Source organism: Corvus kubaryi, unplaced genomic scaffold (assembly GCF_017639235.1).
Source record: "Corvus kubaryi isolate FWS band 111438036 unplaced genomic scaffold, C.kubaryi_AGA036_p1.0 37187, whole genome shotgun sequence".
NCBI classification, from domain to species: domain Eukaryota; kingdom Metazoa; phylum Chordata; class Aves; order Passeriformes; family Corvidae; genus Corvus; species Corvus kubaryi.
This window is the reverse complement of record NW_024581053.1, coordinates 1,454,300-1,480,803: the sequence shown is the minus strand read 5'-3', so window position 1 is coordinate 1,480,803 and position 26,504 is coordinate 1,454,300. Positions and strand designations below refer to the sequence as shown.

The 26,504-nt window shown below is 57.2% G+C and overlaps 1 protein-coding gene across 1 annotated transcript; it reads right to left on the bottom strand.

Moving 5' to 3' along the window:
- Positions 1-9,471: 9,471 nt before the first annotated feature.
- PMP22 (peripheral myelin protein 22) lies at positions 9,472-25,793 on the bottom strand. The gene is made up of 5 exons (XM_042022129.1): positions 25,691-25,793; positions 24,759-24,859; positions 23,227-23,317; positions 14,323-14,463; positions 9,472-10,722 (listed from the first exon to the last, which is right to left on the bottom strand). Exons 2-5 carry the CDS (start codon positions 24,834-24,836, stop codon positions 10,556-10,558), a joined length of 477 nt encoding a protein of 158 aa, XP_041878063.1. The 5' UTR covers positions 24,837-24,859; positions 25,691-25,793; the 3' UTR covers positions 9,472-10,555.
- Positions 25,794-26,504: the final 711 nt, after the last annotated feature.

Below are 26,504 nucleotides of genomic sequence, written 5' to 3'. Positions count from 1 at the left end.
CAGGAGTCAGTCTGGAGGTGTTTCCCAACGCAGCTCGTTGGCACTGCTGCTGGGGCAGGAGTTGGCACCCGGCCCTGGGGCACAGCCAGGGGAGGCTCCCTGGGGAAGGGGCTCTGCCATGGCCACCGGGAATCCCTCTGGAGCAGGGTTTGCCTCTCCCCCACCTGGAGCACAGCTCTGTCTGTCCAAGCGTCTTTCCAGGGCTGAGGGAGTTGGTCACGTCACTCTGAGAGACTTTTGTCTGCGGCTTACTTGGAGCATTTCGGCCACTAAGAAAAAGGAAAAGGAATGGGGAAAAGGAAAGGGCAAAAGGGAAAGAGAAAGAGGGAAGGGGAAGGGAGAAGGGAAACATTGGAAGGGAAAAGGAAAAATAAAAGGAAAAAGGAAAGGGGAAGGGGAAGAGAGAGAAGAGAAGAAAGGGATCAAGATGTCTCTGTGGTTCTTAGGTTATTTATTGATTTTTCAATTTGGACAAACAAAGTGTCATTCAAAACCCAAACTCTTCCTCCTTAATGTGCCTTCACTGAATCAAGTTCTACAGCACTCAATTAACACATAAATAATTAAAACATTTCCAATGAAATGTTCTGTCCATAAGAAGACCTCAGTGTGTGAAGTGCAGGGCATTAATTCACACCCAGTTTTCTTAATGGGCCTTGACCTTCGGCCTCATGTCTGGCACAATGAAGAGGGAATTAATCCACCGTATTTCATGGGCTGTCAACTCATCCCACCCCCACGGAGCGCAGCCCCCAGAGGTCACCTGGATCTGTGGGGACAGCAGCTGTGGATGTGGTGTCAGCCTTGGAAAGGTTTGGGGTCCACTGCATGGGGTGCCCCAAGGCTCCAACGGCACCAGACTAAGCCTGGGACCACCTTCCCTGCACAGCCCTGGGCTTTACTAACTCACACCAGGGAACACAGCTTTGGGACCCCCTTGCAGGGGGAAGTTGCCATCAGCCTCCCATTGCTCAGGCAGGAGCTTTCCTAAAGCCTCAGCCTCAGTGGGGATGCAGCCAGGCCAGCCCCACCAGCCAGGGCTCCACACCCCGCAGGGCTGGGAGAGCAGCAGTGACCCCTCTGCTGTCCACTCCATGCCCTGGGTCTGTGGCCATCCCAGGAGGAGCAGAGCTCCCGATCCCTCAGTCCCTAAAATCCCCACCTCGGAGGACACAGGTGCCGTGGTCCTCTCCAGGCAGCAGGTTCACTCAGCCTGGCTGGGGGGAGGTTTCAGAGGAAAAGATGCAAATTCTATTACCCATCCCTCAAGGTTTGCTGCGTTAAAAATCAGATTTGGGCTTGGAACATGTCTGTGCTCCTGCACTTTGAGATGAGCTTTAATTAAGAGGTAAAATTATTAAAGCTGCAAGTTATTATAGCCCGAGGACCCCGGCCCAGTGATATGAAGCAGATGGTCCCGGGGCAAGCAAAAGCCCTTTAATAAAGAAGCGTTTGCAATTCATGAGCATTAATTATGTCCACTTCTCTCATTTTAAAATGTTCTGCTTGTCAGCCCTGGTATTGTGTGCAGAGCAAGCATGATGAATTAGGCAAACCCCTTCTGGTTCAAGACATATTCTTTGTGTGGCGAAAATTAAAAGTATTATCTCCCAGAAGATGGAGTGATTAGAATATTGAAACACTTGGGGATCCCCACCCTTGCTCCCCACTGCCCCAGCTCCCCTGTTCAGGTCTGGGAGGGCACTGCTGGGATCTGGCCATCTCAGGAGGCAGCAGGGGAAGCATCACTGCAGCCCTGGGATGCTGATTTGGGGCACTGGGGTGCTCTGAACAGCTGCTTAACGGGACACCAGTGCCTGGGGAGCCCTGCCTGAGGCCGTTCTGCTGCATTTGTTGTCACTCTGCTTTTGGCAGCTCAAGCATTGGCTGGTCCAGGGGCAGGACATGCTCTGACATCCCCCCAAGGCCACCTGAGTGTCCCCATCCCAGCACACCTGCCCTGCACAGGGCACGAGGGCAGAGGTGCAGCCCTCGAGCTGGTCCCACTCCACCGGCAGCACAGCCTCCTCCGCTGGCTCACCCCAGATCTGGCCTCTCACAAAAGGAGGAAATCCTGAATGTGGGCTGCTCTTCTGAGAGCAGCCCTGGCTGTGTGAACTCAGAGCCTGCACACTGGGGATGGAGCAGCTGGAGGGATCCTGCTGTCCTGGTGAGTGCAGCTCTGGCTGAACACCTGCACGTGGGTGCTCAGCCCAGTTACTGCCAGACTGCGAGAGCTGGACCTGTCTCGGTGGGAAGAGGTGGGTTTGAGAGTGGCCTGGGCAGACAAGAAGGATGCTCACCAAGAGCACTGCCCATCCATGTGCAGCTCAAAACCATGGCACAAGTCACTGGGGACCCTGGCACACCAGGAAATCCTGCAAATCCATGGGAAGCTGCCAGTCTGACTTATTCTTGTAGTTTGCTTCCTCTCCTCATGTCTTTCCCCTCTGAGCACTTGAAGAATTCACTGAGACCACTTAAAACAACCAATAATTCCTCCCACCATCCTCAGCAATGAGAAATTCCTTTTTACTGCTCCTATTCACAGCTAAAAAGTCTCTCCTTGCATTTCCTGGGTACAAATCCAGGTTTTCCATGCAGGGGAGGTTCACACCATGCCTGATGTTACAAGACTGCGGGAAAGGCCTCAGGCAGCTCCTGGAAGGCATCAGATAACCCAGTATGACCTGGGAGCGAGGGTCACCTCCCTGCCCGTGATCTCCTCACACCTCAGTTGATGACAACCTTGGCTTTCATACAGATTCATTGGCTCTTCCTTCTGCCCTGAGCTAAACCCCGCCGTGGGACTGCTGGATTTTTCCAGGCATCAGTCAGAGAAGTCCAGGACTGGAGGAAATCTGTGCAGGTTCCCCACAGAGCCCCAGCAAGGGCTGAGCACCAGGCTCCGGGAGGGCATGAATCCACCCTGCAAATGTTCATGCCACAGGCTGTGCTGCCCAGGCTAAGCACCAGTCTGGGCTGGTCTGTGCTGAAGCGAATCCTCAGCCACAAAGTTGCTGCTTTAAACTAAAATTGCTCCTGCCTGTGAATCCTTACATGGAATAAGCAGAACCAAACGCCCGGGTTTGGCTTTATTCAGCCAGCCCAGAGGAGGAAGAGGAGGAGGATGCTCTGGGTGCTTGCTCAGGGGAGGGGTGACTCGGTCTCTGACTGCCCCAGAGCCTGGCTCGGCCTCCTGACACCTCTGTGTCCCATCGGGGGTCGCAGGGACGCTGCCAGCCCGGGATGCTCAGCTCCGCTGCCAGGCACTCTCAGCACAGGAGCTCCGGGCCAGGCTGCTGCCCGTGCTGCAGGGACCTACCGCCCTCTCCCGCGCATTCCCGGCCATCGGGGATTCACTTCGTTTGCCTCTCAGCTCCACCGGGGGTTATTTTTGCTTCACGATTTAATTTGGCCGTGATTTATTTATAGCCATCCTCATAAAATATGCAGCCCCTTCTGCAGCCCGTGTGCGCATGAGTGCTTGCAGCGACTGAAATCGCTGCCTGGTGCACTCGGGACAGCCCCGAGGTGACACTGCCAGGCTGCCGTGGGGCTGGGGAACGTCCTCCCCTGGACCAGGACATTCAGCCAGGCTGCCCTCCAGTGTTACCAGCAAATTTCATGCTTCTGTTCCCGTCCCTTCCCCGGAGTCCAGAGCTCCGGGTCCCTCCGTGCCCGGGGAAGCGCAGCTGGTGCGGCCAGCGGAGCTCAGAGCCCTTCGGACACCGCGTGGAGACGCTTCAGCACAGTGACAGCTGTCCCCAGGGGACCCGAGGTTTGCTCTGAGACCTCTCGGAAGAGGAGCAGGTGACCCCGCTGTGGGTTAGTGAACCCCAGATGTTGTGGGTGCCTCAGGGGATCCAGGCAGGCCTTAAGGACCTTTTCTTACATGGCTGTGGTGTAATTTGCATATGCAAGTGTCCCTTGGCTGGCCTTGAGCCTGCCAGGCCACCAGGTGCTGCCTTCCCAGCACGACACAGGGCCAGAGGAGGCTCAAATCCCCCTCACACCCCCAAAATCCCCACCTCGACCTTTCCTGACGGAATAAACACCAGCACAGCTCATGCCAAAGGCAATGGGGCCCTCGAGTGCTGGGTGGGGCACACAAAGGGCTGGGTGCGCCTTCGGGAAAGCCCCCCCTGAGGAGCTGTCACAGGGTCAGGGCCCTGGAAAACCCCACCTTTTGGAACTGCCCACCCTGGATCTGTCACAGCCCTGGGACACTGGGACAGCCCACCCTGGATCTGTCACAGTGCCAGGCTCAGGAGCCTCCTGCTCCACCTGCTCCTGCACTGAGATGGGTCAGGAGTGGTTCTACCTCCTCCAGCACGGCCGGGGCTCTGGGCAGTGCTGGGGTGCCCCTGGGCTCAGGGGGTCTCTCATTAAGGGGGAATAAGAGAGGAGAAGCAGCAGAATTAGATACTGAGCACGAGGACGGGGAGGTGGAAGGTAATTCATAATCCCAGCCTTCCTCAGCCTATTAAACCCTCCCCATCCCCTTGGAGTGGGGAATCCTGCCCTGCACAGGGCAGATGGGATCCCCCCAAGCCACCCCCAGGTGCTTCACGGTCAATTAGAGGCGAGTGGAGCAAGGGACAGGGGTTAAAGATTACGCCAAGGGCCAGGCCAGGGACACAGTGGGAGCTCCTCTGCTCATCTATATCATAGACACTAATTTGGTTTAATTTACTTCAGAGGCGTTCCTGGAGGCTGTGGTGCACGCAGGGTTGGGGGTCCATTTCTCTCAAAAGAGGTTTGAAAGGGAGCAGGGGCCTTTCTCTTGAAAGCAGCCCAGGGACAGAGATTCGGGGTTTGATTTTCCTTTTTTAAAATTTTTTTTACAAGGGCTGCCTCCAAAGGAAGATAAGAGGGAGCCCTGGGAAATGAAAGCTGAAAAAGTGGATATGAAAGGAGACATGACCGACAAAGACTGTAATGAAGCAGTTAAAGGACTTTAAAATAAAGCCTCTCCCCACCCAGTGCCTGCAGAGGAGCAATAAAACCATCCTGCAAAGTGCCAGCCAAAGATTCCCCCAGGAAAGCTCACCCTTGGGGAAAGCTAAACATGTTGAATTATCCCCCAGGAAGCAAATAAACCAGGGACAACGCAGAGCTTTTATCCTTTCATCAGCCTGGGGGAAGTGGCTTGTTAATGCTGTGAACTTAGGGAGGACGGAGAGCCAGGGAACAGCCCTGGCTGAGGGATGAGGGCAGAGGACGGACCCCAGAGCGCACGCATGACCTGCTCCCTCCCGGTCTGTGGATGAGCCTGGGGGCTCTGCTGGCTCCCAGCCCAGCCCTGAGCACCTTTGGGCAGCCACAGCTCCCTCTGCCCATGCCGGGGCAGGGAAGGGGCAGCTCCTCCCTGCTGGGGACGAGGCCAGACCCGTGGGGGCTGAGGGGCACACACGGCCCGGAGCTGCTCCGGTCCAGCCCCGGCACAAGCCACCCGTGTCTGCAGCAGGATCAGAGCCCTGCCCACTCCCGGGTGTCTCTGCAGCACCTGAGGCCCTCCTGGCCTTGAGACAGGGACACCAGCACTGTTACACCCCGGGAATGACATGGCAGCCCCTGCCCAGCCCCGCGAGGGGACGAGGGACCTGCAGCCAGGAAACGCTCCATAAATCACTGCCCAAAGAGCCCTGGGCAGGGAAGCATCAATAATCCTGTTAAATAATTACAGGGAAAAGTTGACCAAGTGAGAATAGAAGGGCTGGGGGTCAGAGCCCGAGGGCAGAGATGGGAGGATGAGGGTGGGAGAGGGATGGGGGGGCTCAGGGATGGGGATGTGTGCAGAGGAGATGTTGCTGCATGCTGAAAGCAGCCTGAGACCATGCCAGCCAAGTCCTGAAGGGATCTAAATAAGCCAAATATATAAAAAACATACTAAATCCTGTATTATATACTATTATAGCGTCTCTATAAGCACTCTATGTACTATACAAACCTACACTGCTATGCTAAAATATACTAAATATACTCAATATCCATTAATTCCTCATCCATATCCAAGCTCAAACCCATCTGGGGAAATGCAGCCCTCACACCCCTGTGCTTGGGGGAATTCGGCACCAGTTGTCTGCACCAGAGCCCTCCCTGGCTGAGCCCCTTGAAGAGCTGACTCGTTCATTGGGACAGGCTAAAGCCTCTGGCTGCTTGTCAGCCACTCTGGGCTGCTTAGGGAAACCTTCCCTAAGTTAATGACCAAAGTCAGGCCACAATTAACTGATTAGCTGATACTTGGAGGTGGCTGCAGCAGCACCGGCCTTGCTGCTGTGTGCAGGGGCCGCGCTGGGCACAGGGGTGCAGGCAAAGGGCAGCAGTGGCCACTGTGCCCTGGAGCCCAACCTGGCTCCAGAGCAGAGGGGTTCCAGCCCCCGGCGCATCTCCAGGGCCTCCTCTGGACTCTCTCCAGCAGCTCCAGGTCCTTCCTGTGCTGGGACCCAGGGCTGGGGCAGCTCTGCAGGTGGGGTCTCACCTCAGCGGGCAGAGGGAACCCTTTCGCCCCGGCTTGGCTGGTCCTGCCTGCGCTGGGGCCGAGCCGGGTCCCGCCCGATCCCGCATCCCGCATCCCGGGTCCCGGGTCCCTCGGCGCAGGGCCGGCGGCTCCGCAGGGCTCGGGCCCCGCCGCTGGCCCCGCCCGTCCCGGAGCGCTCCCGGTCCGCGGGCCGGGGCTGCCCCCGCCCGGCCGCCGCCGGGACCCGCCGGGCGCGGGCTGGAGCCGGCAGCTGTGCCCGGGCGCCCACGGGTTTAATTCCCACCGTAACTTTTCAATTTACAAGGCAGTAAATGAAAGAGGAAGATGAGATTTGCTCAGCGCATTTTGCAGGCGTATTTACTGCTGAGACCGCTGCAAAAGCCATTTAAACAATTGTTTTTATGACACAACACACATTAAAGAAAGTTCCCTAATACTTTTTTCACTCCTCTGCCATTTCGTGCCGTGCTGCTGCTGTTGTGTTCGGCTCGCTGCTTTATGGGCTGTTCGGATATTAATTGTGCTGTAGCCCCAGGGAGCACTGAAATTTGGAGACTCGTTTAGCTCTGAGAGTGCTCACAGCTGATCAGGCGGAAAGGCTGGCTCGTGCCTTAATCCCTTCTGTCACTTTGGGAGCTGGAAGAGCCGTGGGGAGAGCAGGGCACATGAGTGGGGATGTGCCTCCAGTCTGTCTGCTGGTGGTCCCCACATCCCCTGCGGGGAGGAATCCCTGGGCTGGGGTTAGAGGATGGATACTGTGGCCATTGGAGGCAATGAGGGGCAGACTGAGGGCTGGGATGTTAGGAAAGGTTTTTGTCCTAGGAGGGGAGTGTTGGAGACTCTCCACACTCGGAGATTTTCAAGGTTTGGTGAAACAAAGCCCGGCCCAGCCTAGAGCTGGTGACAGTCCCGCCCAAGCAGGAGATGGGAATAGAGGCCTGTGGCACATCTTGTGGTTTCATTATAAACGTTAACTCTTTAACGCTTTAATTGAGCCATTCCCAATGGGCAGTAAGTGATGCTGCTGGGGGAGAGCCAGCTCTCCCCGCTGCTAAACACGGCCTGGGAGCTGCATCCCATCTCCCACCACCTGACCACAGGAACAGCAGCCTATGGGGCCAGGCTGAGAGAACTGGTGGCGTTCACCTGGAGAAGGGAATGCTCTGGGGAGAGCTTAGAGCCCCTTCCAGTGCCTGAAGGGGCTCCAAGAGAGCTGGAGAGGGACTGGGGACAAGGCACAGAGTGACAGGACAAGAGGGAAAGGCTTCGAGTTGCAGAGGTAGATTTAGACTGGATTATCAGGGAGAACATTGTTCCCTGTGAAGGTGGGGAGGCTCTGGCACAGGCTGGAAGTGTCCAAGGCCAGGTTGGACGGTGCTTGGAGCAGCCTGGGACAGTGGCAGGAGTCCCTGCAAAGGGGTGGAACGAGATGAGCTGCAAGGCCCGTCCAACCCAAACCTCTCTGGGATTCCAGAGCTCCGACGGGCGCTGCTGGCAGCCCGGGGCCGTCCATCCCTTCTGTCGCCTCCCGGCCGTGTCCCCAAGCCCGGGGGGCCCGGGGCGGCTCGGGGCTCTCTGTGCCGCCGTTCCGCCCGCAGCCACCGGAGGGCGCCCGCGCTCCGCGCTCGGCCGGGACTGAGGCCGCGCGGCACCGCGGGAACGGGGGGGATAACGGGGAATGAACGGGGAATAAACGGGGAATAAACAGGGAAGAAACGGAGAATAAACGGGGGAATAACGGGGAATAAACGGAGAATAAACGGGGAATAAAGGGGGGGATAACGGGGAATAAACGGGGATAACGGGGAATAAACGGGGAATAAACGTGGAATAAACGGAGGGATAACGGGGAATAATGGGGGAATAACGGGGAATAAACGGGGGGATAACGGGGGAATAACGGGGAATAATGGGGAATAAACGGGGAAATAACGGGGAATAAACGGAGGAATAACGGGGGAATAAACGGGGAATAACAGGGAATAACGGGAAATAAACGGGAGAATAACGGGGAATAAACGGGGGAGTAATGGGGGAATAACGGGGGATAACGGGGAATAAACGGGGAATAATGGGGAATAAATGGGGGAATAAACGGGAGAATAAATGGGGAATAAATGGGGAATAACGGGGGAAACCTTTCCCTGGTATCCAGCCTAAACCTCCCCTGACATAGCTCCATGCCAGTTTGGGGAACAGGCTGCTGCAAAGCAGTGGCTGTTCCCCTTCAGACCCTTTCCAAAAGGTTTTCAACCCTTTGAAAAGTCCTTTTGCTGCACGCACTTCCAGAACTGCACCCTCGACACAAAGCAGCTCTGCAAGCCCGAGGTGTTGGCTTGAGCGATGCCTCTCACTTGTTTACTCTGTGAATGGCCAAAGAGCAGGGCCAAAACTGAAGCACTCAGCTTTTTTCTGCCTTCTGAGATGTTGATCCAGAGTGAGGAAGAATATCTTTAATTTGCCCACAGCAGGAGAAAACCCACTTGTGATCTTACCTGCTCCTCAGAAGGGAAAGATTTGTGGCCCTTTGTCCCTACCCATGGCAGGGGTGGGACTGGATGGGCTTTAAGGTCCCTTCCAACACAAATCACTCTGTGAGTCCATGATGCCGTGGGATGGCTGTGCAGGCAGGCTGGTGGAGCACAGTCCACCTCTAACCCCCCAAAACCCCAAAACGCAGAAGCACCTGAGTTATTCTGATTTTTATTTCATTGCTTCTTAGTCCACACGGTATAAAATCAGAAAAGCAAAGCAAAAAAAAAAAAAAAAAAAAAGTAGAACCCCAAAAAAAACCAAAATTAACCAAAAACAGCAACAGTGTCTGGAGTCCTCAGAGGCAGCCCGGGGTCTGTGCTGGTGCCTGTTCTGTTCATGGCCAGACTCGTTGCTGACAGACAGAGGACTCACATCTCGCTCCTGTGCCAGAGCCCCATGGGTCCCAGCCAGAGCTGCTTCTGTTCCTCTGCACCACGGAGGGGAAAAAGGAATCTTGGTTATAAATGCTTTATTAAAAATAATAGTAAGAGCAAATCTAAGTACAAAAGCAGTTATAGCTCATTTATATTACACAGAATTATTTCTCATTTCTAGCTTGGTTGTTTACCTCAAGGTCGTTAACTGAATTTCCAGTGACTAAGGTTAAATGGCTTAGCAGGATAAGGAATGGTAAATAGATAGCACCATTTCATGCATCTGGTATTGGGTTGCAGGGACAGGCTGGGTTGGTTTCTTTCTCAGGGCAGTTTAGCTCCACAGCAAGGACAGAGCACGTTCCAGGCTGGGAGCAGCAGTTCCCAGTGCTCGGCACAGCCCAATCCCGCAGCCCAAGCGAAGGAGGACGGCCCGGGCTGGATTGCAGCACGACCTAAGTGATTTAAAAGCCCAAGCTCCCACCGGGTGTGGTGGCAAGGCAATGGGACTTAGGCACATAAGTCATTTAGGCACTTGGGGCAATCAAAGCCTTTGCTCCAAAATCCTTCAAACCTTTTGGAAGCATCTCCCGTCAGATCTGGATGTGCCCTTTGGATCACAGCATGTGGCAGGAGCAGGGCCCAGCCCTCCGGCTGCGGAACCAGGTGTGACTCTGATCCACGCCAGCCTAAAACCAGTCAGGGCTGGGGGTTCTGACGGTTCAACATGGGCTGGGACAGGGCAGGAGAGTTCAGCTTAGAGAGGATTTTGCATGAGAGAAAAATCACTGCGCTCTTGTTACACTGTTAGGAGTGAGAGTTCCTTAGGCACTTGCTTTAGGCTTTAAAACAGCGCATGGTCAACAAAAGCTAACAAGACTATGTACATATATGTAAAAAGTGTTATAAATAGGTTTTTTAAACCATAGATACTATATACATCTTCAATTAACAAGGAACCCTTTGAGTGTTTCCTCTGGGGGTTGGTTGGGTTGGGTTTGGTTTGGATGGGAGGGTTTATTCCTTTTTTTTGTTTGTTTTTTTTTTGTTTTTTGTTTTTTGGTTAATTTTCTTTTCCGTTTTCTCGTCTATTCTCCCCCGCCTCCGTCTCCTCCGAGGACATCACAAGTGCCCCTGTCACGCTAGGCCACGTCCCGCGGCGTCACTCGCGCTTCCGTAGGATGACGTAGATGATGCCGCTGGCCAGGGCCAGGGGGAAGGCCAGCCACGCCAGGATGTAGGCGAAGCCGTAGGAAGTGTTTTCCGAGGCTTGGTGCCAGTCCGTGTGCCTCACTGTGAAGATGGCAGCGCCACTCATCACACACAGCCCTGCAGGGAAGCACAGCGAGCGCGTTAGTGAGGCCACGCATGGACATTCCCTGCTGGGAACCCGGAGTCACACAGGACAACACCCAACACCAGCATGGGAACTGGTTTTGTTACTGCCCCTTTGGATCCTGGCTCCTGGAAAACTGGGAGTCTCCTGATGTGGGGAGGGGATGCTGTGGGCTCTGGCGTGGCTGGAGGCGAGCAGGGATATCTCTGCCGTGCTCAGCAAGCACAGCCAGAGGCCCTGGAGCAGACAAAGCTGCGGCATCGCCTGGGCTAACCCATCCCTCAGGCAGCCCCGGCTCAGGGCTGCTGCTCCAGACCAATCCCGCTCCCCTGGTGCCCTCCTTAAAACCCTGGCCTGAGCCACCTCCCTGCGGTGCTGCAAGAGGTCAGACCTGGGCTTTCAAAGCAAGAACGTTTCTGTATCACCTCTCCAGGACATAAACCCCACAAACACAGCTGGGCCTGAGGATGCTCTGGCTGTGACCCCCCCCATCCTGCACAGCTGCACCAGGAACTCAACTGCAAACCCCATTCCCAGCAAACCCTGTTCCTTAAAACCCAGCTCCCTGCAAACCCTTTCATGCCCACGGCCCATTCCTCTTCCCTGGCTTCTGGCACCCCCTGACCAGCCAGGGCCTGTGCAGGTCCCAGGGGTGTCCCAGGGGCCAGGCCCAGCCCCGGTAGGCAGCGTTTAAGCTTCCTTACAAACCCCCCGATGAGGGGTGGGCACCGCCCGGGGCTCACACAAAGCCAGCTCTATTCCTGCCCCAAACAAGCTTTTTAGTCAATCCCAGCACTTTTATTATACAGTTGTGGGGCTGTTGTTGGAGCCGAGTTCCAAATCCCCTGCCCAGACCTCAGGACCACCTACATCTCAGCACCGTGATATTTGAGCTGTAATTCCACTTGACACTGCTCCTTTTGTTCGGGGAAAGTGCACAAGTGGGAATTCGCTTCATTAAGGCGCCGCTGGAGCAGTTTCCATTCTCCAAGCATGGGAGCCAACTCCCACTGCCCAGCCCATGCACAGAGAGCACAGCCATTGTCTGGGGGACAGGGGACAGGCGTGTGGCCGCCCAGTCACCTACAGAGCACGAGATACAGCGGCGATTGTCCACAGCAGGAACGCGGCCGGCCAGAGGCGACGGCTGCGGCCGCACTTCTGGGGCACTGCCCTGCTCCGGGCCCGGAGAAAAGGGAGGGAGGCCCAGCTGCAGCCAGCTGCCAGCACTGCTGCGAGCAATAATGCATCCCCCTGTGCAGCCTGGCTTTGGGAACACGCTCCAGTCTTGCTTCGGCAGGTCAGGAGGGCAAATGCTTCCCGACACTTGTTCCCAGGGTTTGTTCCTGCTGGAACTGCCCCAGCCCTGCAGAGGAACCCGGCTGGGGCTGTGCAAGCTCCAGGGCAGCTCTCCAAGCCAGGTGTTTGCAAACAGCTGTGGGATGTGGGCAGGCACAGCCCCCGAGGCTGAGCCCACCCTCTGCACCCACAGGGCAGCAGCTCTGGGGTGAGAGCGATGGGAGAGAAGGGATAAAAGGGATGATGAGAGGGAGAGGGGGATGTAAAAGTTGGGTCAGGCCCCGAGAGGCCCAAACCAACCATGGTCTCTGCCATGCTGGGCTATGAGGAGTTACCCATGGATATGATGGACCCACCAAGGATGGAGTGGAGCCTTTGAAAGCCTTTTGATGCCCTTGATCCCATCAGGACAAGTCCAGCCAGGCTTTGGGGGTGATTCCAAGCTGTGTGGAGGAGGTGCTGGGGATGATCCTGCCTGGCTGCTGCACCACAGACCAAAGTGGCCTCACACTTCTCTTCCTGCCCTTCCTCCACTCCCTGGTGTCCCTGAGCTGCAGCTGCAGTGGGGACCAGCCCCTGCCCTCCCCCCTGGCTCTCAGGGCAGCACTGCCCAGCTCTGCCACCCACCAGAGCCCAGTGCTCCTGCCCTGGCTTCCCACGAGCAGCTGCAAGGAGCCCAGAACAGGCTCAGCTCCTGTGACCAAAGCTGTCCTGCCTCCAGGTGGGATCTCCTGGCAGTGCTGGCACAGTCATGTCCTGTTCCTACCAACAACCCCAAGATTTAGGGTCACAAAGATCAAAACTGACCTGAGCCTCCTCCTCCGGGCCTGGCCAGGGAGAACAGCAAGGATGGCCAATAGTGCCCACCTCTGCATGGTCCCCCTGGATCCAGACCTCTGCCTACAGGTCCCCCTGGCCACAGGGAAGCTTGATGGGATGAGGACACTTTTTCTGTCCTTCACACTGGCTGGGCATGGCTTTGATCCACAGCTCAGGCCCAACAAGGAAAGAGTCTGTGGGTCTGTGGTCTGACCCTGCATCCCCTCAGGACACCCAGCATGGACAGAGGGCTGCAATCCCATTTTCTCTTCCTCTGACAATAAGGTTTCACCAGAATCACTCAGGAGAGAGAAGCCTTCTGCTCCCAGGTCTATTAGAGAGCTCTCAGGCAGGTAACTGCATTATTAATGCCCATTTCCCCTCCTTGGCTCCATGGCTGTAATGGGTTTCCATACATCTCTCTTTCCAGAGATGGTGAACTGATCTGAACTCCACCTGCACTGTGGCTGAGCAGATCCACTCCTCATGGGTCTCATGCCAATAAAGGTTAGCTCTGGACTTCTCCAAGGTTTGGGAAGGTCACTTGCTTAAAGGATGCCCAGAAAGTTTGTCTAAACTCAGTGAATGAGTTGTTCCACTGAGAAAGTGGCAGGACCTCAGGTGGCTTCTAGTTTAACATCTAAAGCTCTAGGAAAGAATCAGACTCCTTCCCAGACACTCTGTCCTAATGCAGCCAGGACCCTGAAGCACAATTACAATTTTTAGCCTGAACGCTTGAAAATCCTCTCCACTGGTTTCATACATGGAAACATAAGCAGAGCCAGGGGCTTTACAGCATCAGTACTTAGGGAACTGCAGCGTAGGGCATGAACTGTGGCTCCCTTCCAGCACTGAGTTCTCAAAGAGTTAAAAATAGTAGCTGGCAGTCCAAGTCAGCGCTCACCCTGCAGCTCCAGGGCTCTGTGCTCATGGGGAAAGCACCAGGCCCCCTCATGGCACGTTTATAAATAATCACCGAGTCCTCTTTTGCCAAAACAGGATCGTCGTGACTTTCCCCACCCCGCCAGCAGCTGTGGAAGCCTCACCCAGCCTGGTGAAGGTGGGTCCCAGAGCCAGCACAGCACCCTGGACACCCAACATCCCACCCCGAGCCCTGGGGAACAGGCAGAGCTCTCGTTCCAGCAGCCCCTGTGATGTGCTGCCCCCACCTCTGCCCCAGTGGCTCTGGCACCCTGTCCCTCCAGAACCTCCCTGGCTGGGGCAGAAACCCTCGTGCACCTTTCCCTGTGCAAGGGCAGAAGAGCCTGGGTGCACAGTGGCCCCAGGGCTGGATCCCATCCCAGGCATGTGAGACCTCAACCCCCCCGAATTACTCATCCCCCTTCCCTTCCCTTTGCCGGCAGCAGCTCCACGGCCCTCCTGATGTGCCCCAGAAGCTGCTCATTCCCTCCAGCCCCTGCCCCTGCCTGGCAGCCTGGCCCCAGGTGACAGTGCCGCCCCTCAGCCCCACTCACCCGCGAGGATCTGGAAGACTCCGGTGATGTAGAACCTGCCGCCCTTGGTGAGCGTGAAGAGCTGGCAGAAGAACAGGAACAGGGACAGGACGCTGAAGATGACGGAGAGGATCATCATGGCTTGGACAGACTGCAGCCATTCTGGGGACAGACAGACAGACAGACGGACACCTCAGTGTGGGCACCGTGGAGCCCCTGCTGTGCCCATGGCCTTGCTGCCAGCCCTGGGCCACCACCCCACCCTGGCTCCCACGGGGTTTGGGAGCAGCTGGGGACACATCCAGGGCTGCCCCAGCTGCTGGGATCCCCGGCGTGGGCACGGTGCTCCCTGGATTTCGGGTGCCCTGTGGATGCCTCGTGCACGGAGCAGCTGCTGGAATAGGATGGATCACAGGGCTGGGCTCTGCCTCGGGAGCATCGACCGTAAAACAGAGCGGAGACATCAACCCCGACCTGCAAAACCCAGACAGAGCCTCTCCCCAGCTCCGTGCCGGGTCCTGGCTGTTCAGCTGCGCTGCAAACACCAAAGCCATGTGCAGCAAGTTCTGGGACACCGCGCTGGCCGAGCTCCGAGGGCAAATAAACACACAGGGAACGAAAACACCCTCTGCCCCTGCAGAGTTGAACCTTTTGGAAGAGCCTTCTCCAGCTGCCAAACGCAGCTGCGTCCCAGAGCAGACCAGTTAAACCAGCCCCTGTGTGAGTCACTGCTCAGCTATTTCCAGGCTTAGTGGGTGTGTAACTCCCCACGTAAAAAAATAAATAAATAAACAAGCAAAATGCCATGAGCTGCTGCAGCTTGAAGAAAGAGGCAGTGCTCGCAAATACCTCTGCCTGCCCCTTTCCTTATAAAGTCTGAAATCAAAATGCAGGTTTGCAGCTTCCTTGAGAGGTTTTTGAGGACGCAACATCAATTAATTCACCATGAAAGGCAGACAGGACTCAGTACAGGTAAACTGAGGCACAGACCACCCAGTGAAAGGCAGAAAAATCATGCTTGGGGCTGGATCCTCGGATGGGATTAGGCAGCACTGAAGCCTCGGGCTCAGCCCCATGTTCCTGCCACAGTTCTACTCCCACCGATTGCCCGCAGAATCGGCTTCCTGCAGCAAATGGCTGAAATGGAGCAAAACTTCCACATGAAGCTGCCCTTCAGCTCAGCCACCTCCGACCTTGGGGCAGCAAACGAGGCCTTTGGGACTGTCCAGGGCAGCGTCTGCTCCAGGGAGGGGACCACATGTCCCCACTACATCCCTGCGAGCTGCACTCAGGGCAGGGAGGGCGGAGTTTGGACCGGAGAGTGAGGCACAGCCTTCAGCTGGGATGGCCGTGGTCGTCCATGGGCACTCCCAGCACATCCACGGCTGCAGGGAACACCCTGTGCCGCTCAGTCACGTCTGCTGCGTTTGACTTTGGACCAGGATTTCTACCCCTTGTCTTTGCCTCTGGATGTTCAGGCACTGGAGCAGACGCAGTCCCTGCTCCCAAAGCTCTGGAACCAGCAGAGCAGCCCCGGCTCCTCACAGCCAGCCGGGTCCTTCCCCTCCCAGTCACACTTCCCATTCCAAGCTTCTCCCCAGCATCAGGGAGCTGCTGCCCTTCCCTCACTCCAGTGCGCCGGCTTCCCCTGCACCAGCTGCTGCCATTCCTTAGGAAGGAGCAGCTATTGCTGCTCCCAGGAAATCCCAGGGTGCATTTCACTGCAATGTGCACACAAAATGTCCAAGATATTTCCCCTATCTCAGGTAGCCAGGCAGGGAAAGCCCCCCTGCCCCAGCCCCACCTGCCCCTTCAGCTCTGGCCGTGATGCACCAGCGGGAAATGGGATGAGGCAGCTCCAGCACCACTAAAATCATCACAAATCCTTGCTCAGATCAGACCAGAGATGTGGTTGGAGGATGTGCAGCTGCTGAACTGCATCTCTTTCCCTTCCTCAGCACAGACAGGGCTCCCCTCCCAGCTCTGGGAAGCTGAGCCCTCCTCTCACCCAAGCCCCAAAGCTGTGTCCAGCTCCATGCACCGGCTGAGCCAAAGTCAAGCCCTGCAGTTTCATCCAGGACCCAGAAAGCCAAGCCTTTTGTGACTGCAAAGGCCGCGGGATCCGGCCCAAGAGGAGCCCTTTCTGCTGGGAGGTGGATGCTGCCACTGCCGGTTATTTTAGGAGAAGGCTGTCTAGACGGAAAGCCGAGCTGAGCTGAGCTGAGCTGCCCTTTAATTGCATCCGCCTCCCCTGCCTGGTTTTTGGTTCTGAATGCAAATGATTTATAGGGGCTTTGCAAAATCCCATTGTCATAAAGAGCCGTGTCAGAGGAAGAGAAAGGCAGCACAGAGGGGGGAGCCGACTGTGGCCGGAGGGTTTCGGCAGCCGGCCTGGGAGCAGGGAAATCAGGAGATGATCCCACAGACCAGAGCTCTGAGCCCGCTCACATCCAGCCCGTTGCTGACTTTTGCTGGCCTCCTTTGTGAAAACAAAGGGCAGGATCCCAGCCCAGGAGTGAGACACACAAGAGTGAGTTCCAGAACTCCATTAACTCCAAGCCAGCTGCCCACAGACTTCAGCTGTATTAGGACAGCTGATTGCCTTTAAAACATTTTAAATCACCCCTATAACTGCAGGTAGGGTTTTTACCTCCTCAGCCCCACGTGCCTTTAACCCCCTTGCTGTTAGTGCTGTGTCCAGCCCTTAGGATTTCAAAAGCACAGCGAGTTTCCCGGAGGGAAGCCGGGCTGGAGCTGCAGCCGGGCTGTCAGCACTGTTTAGTCCCAGGCTGTTATTTGTGGTTTCCCCTGGGCAGTGAGCTGGTGATCCCATTTTTCCCCTGCATCTCTTCAGCTCTGTGTTTATATCTTTGTTCTTCAGGAGGAAGAAGGAAAGGAAACAGCGTGGATAGGGCAGATAACACCCTGCACGCCGCTTCCGGAGATGAGCTGGCGGGAGTGGGTTTAGAGCCCTTTCAGGCAGCCACAGACAAAAAGCAAGAAGTTTTTACAAAACAAATTTGAATTTCCCCTTAAGTTCTGCAAGCCTGATGTGCTCACAGCACTGCTTAAAGAGCAGGGAAAAGACTTCAGCCCTGGGATGATGAAGATGGTATTTCACTGCCCTAAAATCCAGCATGAAAGAAAGAAACTCAGGAGCAGAAATTGGAACGCAGAGCAGAAATTGCAGTTGAATCTCCCAGAGAGACAGCAGCCAAGCCAGCCCCTTCCAGCAGAGCCCCAGGCCTGCTGCAGGGAGGCTTTATGCCCAGACAGGACTGACAGGGCAGGGAAAAAGGTGCTCTTGGCCAGGAGCAGAGGTCCGAAAGGAGAGGCATTGCCTCCCCAGGGTTTAATTCACACCCCCCACATCCTCTTTGGACATAGCCAAGGAGAAAAAACAAAGTGCAAACTGAAGACACTTATTTGAGCACTCAGCTCATCCCCTGCTGGAAGACATCCCTAAATTAGTGCTGTGCATTAAAAATCCTGCTGTGCTGGGATCTGCAGCTGATGGGAACGTTTTGCAGGTGGAGTTTTCCCCTTGCCATTTGTGTGCACTCTGTACATTCAAAAAGCAACCACTTCTGCAGGAGAAAACATCCATTAAGGAGGTAACTGTGGCATATAATACAGACAAAGCTGGAAGGAGGGGAAATTCATGCCCACAACTGTAAAACCTGCTGCTTCCATGCTGGAAGGTAAATCTCAGCAGGGTCAGGAACAGCACAGGCACAAAGGTACCAGCCCAGGGCTGCCAGGAAAAGCCACATTTTCTGAGCAGGGTTTTTGCAGAGCAGACCCTCAGGTGTCAAGGCCTGACCAAGAACCTGAGCCCAGCTCACATCCTCTGCTCTGAAGCGGCTGGGCCACAGCAAAGCGCTGGGACTTGCAGGGGTTTTGGCATTCAAACACCCCAAAGAGGGTTGGAAAGGGGGGAACTGGAGATGCAGAAATAGCAGCTCAGCTGCAGCACTCTCTGGGCTGCGCTTCGGACAGAGGCCCCTCAGAACTGCCAAGGTCAGAGCAGCTCAGGTGCCTGTGGTGCTGCTCTGCACAGCCCAGATCCCCCCACTGCCCCCGACAGCCCCAGGGCTGCAGGGAACCCCTCTCCTGTGGGGACAACTTCCTCGCAGTCTGTCCAGCTGAGGCACTGTGCTGTCCCAGGGAAAATCCAGGGAAAACCCAGCTCCATTGCAGCTTTCTCCTGCTGTGGCCCAACCTCCCACCAGCACCGAGTCAGACATTCCAGAGGTATTCCTGGAAATCCCACTGGGAATTCCCTCCTTTTCCTCTTGGCTCTCCTCCCTTTCCTTCTCCTTGAAGCTCCATCCAAGAAGTCCATGAGGCCAGGACATCCAGAGCTGCCATACTCCGACATCCCATCGGAGCTCACATCCCACAGAGGCCACTCCTGAGGCAGCTGAGGCAGCAGAAAGCTGCTGGCACCATGGAAAACTCCTTCCAACAGCTCCACAAAGCCCAAGGGAGCTCCTTTCCCAGACCCTTGGTGGGTCTCTGGCTCGGGCTCTGACCTCCTGCCGGCCTGTGTTGAGGTGGCAGATCCATCATTCCATGCCCAGATCCTCCCAAGGACGCCAGTACCAGCTCCCAGTGATTTCCAGTCCAGGCAGCAGGAGCAGGGAGCAGTGGTGCCTTGGCCCACAGACCTGGTGCAGGGTCACTCAGCCTGCACCCACAGGGACATCTGAGAGTCTCATCAAGGCCAAAAGAACGTTGGTTGAAGGATTTTCCAGCACCACATTCTGCAGGGGACTCCCCCACCCTTTCTTCTGGTTTGACAGTCATTGTTTGCCCACACGTTGCCTTCTTCCTCCCATTCCTCTGTGGGCCAGAGCACAAATATGGCAGGGAAAGTTGTCTGACCTCACCTTTCACAGAAAAATTGGGAGCCAAAGACACCTGGACCATCTAAGAAAAAAACAGCACCAGTTCCCGACCTCCCCTTATCAGATGCTCTTTGTAAGAAGAACAAGCAATAATAAAAAAATGGTTTTAAGCAGAGGAAATCCCTTTCCTATTGAAGGCAAGAAAGTTATGGGACAAACTGCTCTGAAATATAAAATATTCTCTTGGAATAGGAGATTTTTAGATGTTAGGAATAAATTCTTTACTGAGAGGGTGGGGAAGCCCTGGCACAGGGTGCCCAGAGCAGCTGGGCTGCCCCTGGATCCCTGGCAGCGCCCAAGGCCAGGCTGGACACTGGGGCTTGGAGCAACCTGGGACAGTGGGAGGTGTCCCTGCCATGGCAGGGCTGGCACTGGATGGGCTTTGGGGTCTTTCCCAACCAGGCAGAAAAGTCTTCTTGCCTGCATAAAACATTCAGTGCCAGAAAGAAAAGGCCTTTTTTGGTGGAAAAAATATCCCTGTCTGGAAATTTGGGATGGAATCTCCTTGAAGGCACTTGCTGGGCCCGGCCGCGTGCCCCGAGCTGGCCGTGGGGCCACACAGCCGGCACTGGCACATGGCCCTGCCGACCCACAGTCCCGGGATTCAGAGCTGAATTCCTGAGATAAGTCTTTTCCAGGAATGTCTGACAGCGCAAACGAAGCAAAGATTGCAACATTTTTTCCATAGTTCTCGGCCTCTTGAAGAAAAAAAAGCATTATCTAACAGCAAATGCGAAAATCACAGCAACAAGCAGGCGGTTGTACACGGACAAGGAGTGAGAATGTGCCCTCGGCTCCCGTCGGGATGGATCGGCCCTCGCACACACCCAGGGGCTGAGCCCTGCCAAGAGGAATTCAGGAGGTGGGAGTTCAGTCCCCACCGAGGCCAAGCTGTACCCAGGGTCTGCTGATGTCCCGGGAATCCTCACCTGGGCAGTGCCGAGCTCAGCCCTGGCGCTGCTTTGCTGCCTGGTCCCTCCCCGTGGGATGCTCTGTAGGGTGAGGAGCCCAGCCCAGAACCTGCCCCAGTGTGCAACGAAAGCAAATCCTGCTGGCAGCTGGATTTAAAAGTTCTGCTTCTCCTTGGGCATCCACACCAAGGTCACCTGAGCAAAGGGTCCCTGTGTGACAGGACGGGGAGGCTCAGCTGACACCAAGGGGGCATCACAGCACCAGCAACCCCAAAGTCCCCATCCATGAGGAATGCAGGTGACCCAGCACCATCTAATTCCCAAATTCCACTTACTGAGTCCCACTGCTTTTTGAAAAGAGAAGAAGAAATAACCACACCCCAGAGGTCACGGTGAGGGCCAGAGCAAAAACTTCCCCTGCATAAAGACTGAAAATTCTGTCAAAATTCCCAACGAACATTCCTTGCTCTTTCCCCAGAGCACCTTAGCACTCCAGGATTAACCATTCAGTACCACCCTTGGCACAGGGATATGAATTTTTATGGCTGTCTGGAGCCCACTGCATCACAGCCTCTGCTCTGGGAGCTGAAACTGAGGCTGGTTTGTGCTGTTTGTACGGGACCGTTCCTAATTTTGAAAATAAGCAAATTCCTGGGAAAGGGCTGTGAGGATGAGGCAGAAGAGAAGTGTGAGCCTCGAGGTGGCTCTGCCACAGCATCCTTGCCCCGTGACCTCACTACTGCCCCAAAGAGTGGCCGACAGCAGCTCCCTGCAGTGGTGACAGGGCAGGGAGGGAGCAGGACCTGCTGGAAAGGAGACCATGTGGCATTTTTGTTGTTTGTACGAACAGACCTTAAAAGCCTTACGTAAGCCGAGGAAATACCCTTTGATTTTGTGTTCCTACAGCAGTGGAGGGCTCTGCACCCTGTATCCAGGGTCCCACAAGAGGAAGACAGGTCCTCACAGCACCACTCCTACAGGGTGGATGGGGCACAAGCTTTTGTCCAGGCAAAACCCCTTCTCCTGGTGCCAGAGCAGAGCCTTGCATGAGTGAGAGCTGTTTAAGCCCTGAGCATGATGAATTTCCACTCGAAGAGCAGCTCACTGGGACACTTTATCCTGGAATCCCAGAATGGCTTGGGTTGGAAGGGACCTTAAAGATCATCTCATTCCACCCACCTGCCATGGGCAGGGACCCCGTCCACTGGATCAGGGCTATCAACCCAGCTCAGCTGCTCAGCTGCATTCTTAACATTTTCATCTTGACCATAGTCCCTTTAGTGATGAAAACCCAGCACTGGAGTGGCTCCAGCAGCTCTGGGAACAGACACTGGACACTCCCACACGCTCAGGACCAGCAGGTGTGCGGGAAACCACCCGGCCACAGTGTGGACAAGCCTCTCTCAGCACTGACGGCCCCGACAGAACCTCCTGTAAACATCCAGAAAAAGCAGTGCAGGTTTGAAAAGCAAAAGATTTGGGGAGGCTTTAGAGCCCTCGGCTCTGGGACTCCTGGGAGCAAGCGCTGCCTTTCATTGCAAAGCGGAGGCTCAGCAGTTTCGGAGCTCGCATGACTGGCCCCGAAGCGGGGCTGCCTACGCTGCAATAGCCAGCCCAGCCAACTGCTGATGAGGGACACGGCTCCAGAAAGCTCCCGGCCTGGGATGGGATCCAGCCGCTTCCCGGCTGGCCCGGACACCACCAGGCGTCAGCAGAGACTAGCGCTGGGAGCCTCACTCGCAGCGAACCGAGCCCGGGCGCAGGCGGGGACGCAGCGGGGAAGGCGAGGGACGGAGCGGCGGCATCTCCTCCCCGCGTGGGCAACGCGAGTGGTCTGCTCCCGAGGCTGGGGATTCTGCTCGGAATCGCCAAAAGCCCTCTCACAGTCTCCCTCCACTAAGGGACCCTCCGGAAGCATTTAATGCTCCCGGGGTGACTGTCCCCCTCACCAGGGCCACTTGGCACCGGTGCGCTCCTCGCCAGGCCCGCGTTTCCGGCACAGGGTGACTGTCCCAGTGACAGCGGCGTGAGTCACACTGGGAGAATCTGGTGTGACCCGCGGGTCACACCGGGAGAATCAGGAAAGCACAAACCAGGCTAACAAAACAAACGCTGGCCACAGCACCGCTGGCACCAGCTCTCTCTTCTAGGGAAACTGAGGCACGGGCTTGCCCAACTTTCTGAGCACGGATTTTGTGCTCCTGGTACCACTGGTCACCCTGGGAACTCCGTGTCACCGTGTCTCAGCACACCCCCCTCCCCTTCTGACCTCGGCAAACAGCTCAGGGTTGATGCACCCAGTGTGACATCAGCCTTGCCCCAGCTCGGTCCCGCGGTGCCTGTTCAGCCCCCAGGTGTGCAGGTGCCACGGGATGAAGAGCCCGAGCACTCAGCACATCCCCACGGTGCTCCACAGCAAACTCCAGGGCTGTGCCCAAAAACTCAGCCTGTCCCAGCAGCAAAACGCAGGACAGATTTCTAGGTAGGGGACAAGTGTCCTCTGGAGACAGAGCGTCCTCAGGGCCCCGTGGGCATCTTTCAGACCCCTCACAAGCAGAGCAAGAGGGAGCTGTGACAAAAAGAGCCCCTCAGCTCCCAGCAGGGTGACAGGCGCACAGCGGCCCTGCCCCAAGAACCACCTCGTGTTTGTACATCCAACTGGAAAAACGTGCTAAAAACAGGAGAGCCCCCCAAAAGGGCTCGAGCCGTCACCTCCACTGCAGTGAGGGTGTCACCCTGCCCTGGCGCTGCCAGGAGCTGCCCCTCAGCCCGAGGGCAGCCGGGCAGAGCGGTGGGCAGCGGCTCTGGCTCTCCTGCTAAGCCCCATCACAACTTCAGGGACCGGGAGGGGAGGGGGGAGCAATCCCCCACTGCCGGGCCAGCCCCGTGTGCCCGCACCGGGACACAGCTGAGCCGTGCTCCTCCCGCTGGGGACAGAGCAGAGGAGGCGAGGGGATGGGGCGGGAGGGAACAGCTCCGGGGATGCAGGAAAATCCAAGAAGGAATCACAAATAACCCACAGAGGCAAATCCCCCTCGATTCCATAGGTCCGGGAGCAGAACACAAGCGGCGTGCGGGCGCAGCCCTGGTCCCGGGGCACTCACCGTTGGTGGAGGACGCCAGGCACTGGAAAACGGTTCCGGAGCTGCAGTTCTGCCACAGGTCTGCCGTGTGCTCGCCGTTCACCAGCCATTGCTGCGGGACAGACAGAGCCCGTGAGCGGGGCCCGGGGAGGAGCAGCCACCCGTGTCCGTGTCCGTGTCCCTGTCCGTGTCCCTGTCCGTGTCCCTGTCCGTGTCCCTGTCCGTGTCCGTGTCCCTCTCCGTGTCCCTGTCCCTGTCCGTGTCCCTGTCCCTGTCCGTGTCCCTCTCCGTGTCCGTGTCCCTGTCCCTGTCCGTGTCCGTGTCCCTCTCCGTGTCCCTGTCCGCGTCCGTGTCCCTCTCCGTGTCCGTGTCCCTCTCCGTGTCCCTGTCCCTGTCCGTGTCCCTGTCCCTGTCCGTGTCCGTGTCCGTGTCCCCCCCAGGCTGCGGCCCCGAGCAGCCCCAGCTCCGCACGTGCCTGCCCGGCCGGGCGCTCCCAGGGACGCGCTTTTCCTTAGAGAGGGGCTTGGAAAGCGAATCCCGAGATTTGCTTTTAGCCGCGTTCGCCCCAACGGCACGAAAACAGAAGCTCTTTATGCTCTTTAAACACGGAGCGAGTCCCGCGGGGCCGCGCTTCCCTCCCCTCGCCGGCCTCGCCCGCTGCCTGGCCGGGACATTTGAATGCTTCCACGTGATTCCTAACGGCTCGGAAGATTTTTGTAACGTTTTCCACTACTATGATCACCAAAAAAAAAAAAAAAAAAAGAAAAAAGAAAAAAAGAAAAAGAACCCCCCCCCCAAAAAAAACCCAAAAAAACAACAACTGGGAAAGAAGCCCCTGGTGAAGCAAGCTTGGAAGTCACCAGCTCCACAGAAGAGCTGCCTTAAAGCCAACTCAAACCTCTCCCGAGCAGCTGACGTGTTCACTGGGCTGCAGCCCCAGGACAGTGCTGGGAAGCCTCTGTGCTGCATCCAGCCCTCGGGCTTGCCACTGCTCACAAAGATTCCGCCTTGGAAGGTGGGTTACGAAAAAGAGGCTGTGCCTTATTCCCTGCCCCAAGGGAGGAGAGCTGGGGAGCAGAACTGCTGTGCTGAGGGGTCAGTGCCCAGCCAGCCCCGTTTCGAAGGGCTTTGCTCAGACCGGCTGTTCCGGTCCTGTGCCTGAAGCCCATTAGCAGGTGGAGCTCCTTATGAAAGGGGAGAGCAGCATCACCCCAAAGGAGGGGATTTTGGGTGCTCCGAGGCTGCTCCTGGATGTGAACCAGCCCGGGGAGGATGAGGAGATGGTTTCCAACAGCCCTTGTGTCTCTGTATCAGCGGGGAAGCCCTGAGCACCCAGCAGAGCACACAGCCACGCATCCCACCAGGTTCACCTGACAGCACAAACTCCCAGATTCCAAAATCCCACTGTTAGTGAAGCCAGAAACCAGCCAATTAAAGCTTCCTGCTAAAAGCCAGGCTGTAAAAACGGCCAGAAATAAGAATAACACCCTCTGCTCTCGCCATGCCATGTCCCTGCCCCGGGGAACCCCGGAGCGGGGGAAAGCCGTACTCACACTAACGATGGTGGAGACGAAGAGCAGCACCAGCACGGTGACGTGGAGCACGATGATCCCCAGCAGCAGCAGCAGCATCTTGGCGGTGGTGAAGGGCAGAGCTGCAGCGGGACAGGGATGATGCTGAGTGTGTGTGTCTGTCTGTCCGTGCGTCTGTTCGGGGGCAGCAGGAACGCTCCGCTCCGCCCCGCCCGGCTCGGGGGATGCTGCTGGGGCAGTGCCCTGCACCCGGGCTCTTGTTCCTCGGGCCCCGCCGACGGAGAGGGGTCCGAGCCCTCTGCCCGCTCCCCGATATTCCCTGGGGGTCCCCCGAGCCTGTTCCCCCTCTCCCACCGAGGGGGCTCCTCCCAGTCCCCTCCCCGGGGAGCTTCAAAGGGGGGCGGTTCCCCAAGGAGGCTCCCCCAGCCCCTCTCCCCGAGCGGTTCCGATCCCCTCTCCCCAAGGGAATGTGCTCCTCGCCCTCGCCCCCGGCGGGAGGGCTCGATCCCGGAGCATCGCACCCGAGGGACTGCCCCGGCCCGACTCCGCAGGGAAAGGAGGGCGGGGGTCCCTTGTCCACCCACTCATGGGACCAGTGCGGGTGATTCTGTCAGCCCCCACCCCAGGGGGAATTTTCCCGGGCTCATCTGCTCTGGCGACCCCCGCGAAGAGGGCAGGGGGCGGGGAGGAGGGGGCGTCAACCCCTGCCCCTTTCAGCCCACCGGGCTCCCTTGGCCCCTCTTCTCCGGGGGTGCCCTCAGCCCCTCTTCCCTTGGCTCCCCTGGCAGAGGCTCTCCTGGACCCTCTCCCGAGTTGGGGGGACTTTCCCCAGCCCATCTCCCCCGTCGGTGAAGAGGGGAGGGGGCTGCCCTGGCCCCTCTCCCTAGAGAACCCTCAGAGCGGGTGTCTCCAGCCCGTGTCCGCTCAGTGGGGCCGGGCCGGTCCGTACTCACATCGCGGCGGAGCGGAGCGCGCTGGCGGCGGAGCGGGCGCGGAGCGGAGCGGGCGGCGGCGCTGTCAAGTTTCCCCTTTAACCGGGGCCACCGCCCCGTTTGCGTCTGCGGCACGGGGAGGGCTCAGCAGGCGCCCGCCGCCCTCCTATAAACGGGACAGCGCTCGGCCCGGCCCCGGCCCGGCCGCCTCCCCCCGGGACACGGCCAGGAGCCGCTCCCTGCCGCGGCCACCGCACGGCCGCTCCCGCCCGGCGGCGAGGAGATTTGAGGGGGGACAAGAGACGGCCCTTCCCGTTCTCCTGAGCCCCCGCTGCCCAGGCAGCCGTGGAGGAGGGCGGGGGAGAGGTGGCCGTGCAGCCCCCCGTGGGTGCGGGGTGTCCCTGAGCGTGGGCGCTGCAGCCCCGGGGTGTCCGAGCAGGACCGGCCGGTGCCCGGAGAGGGCAGAGCTCCCCACGTCGGGGGTCCCCTCACCCCGGCCCAGAGGTTTGTGCAGCCCTGGACAGGATCCGAGGCACAGGATTTGGGAAATGAGCATCTGGCTGAGCTGAAGGGATTCTAGCGCTTGGAGTAGATCTTTTAGCACTTGAGAGCCAAATTAGGTGGAACTGAGCAACTTTTCACTAGATGTAGCATGCGATTTTCCAGAGCTCGGGAGGACACTCAGAGAGTTAGGGCTGTTCTGCTGGAGAAGACTCTGGGGAGAGCTCAGAGCCCTTCCACTGCCTAAAACGGCTCCAGGAGAGCTGGAGAGGGACTTGGGGCAAGGGTCTGGATTGACAGGACACGGGGAATGGCTTCCCACTGCCAGAGGGCA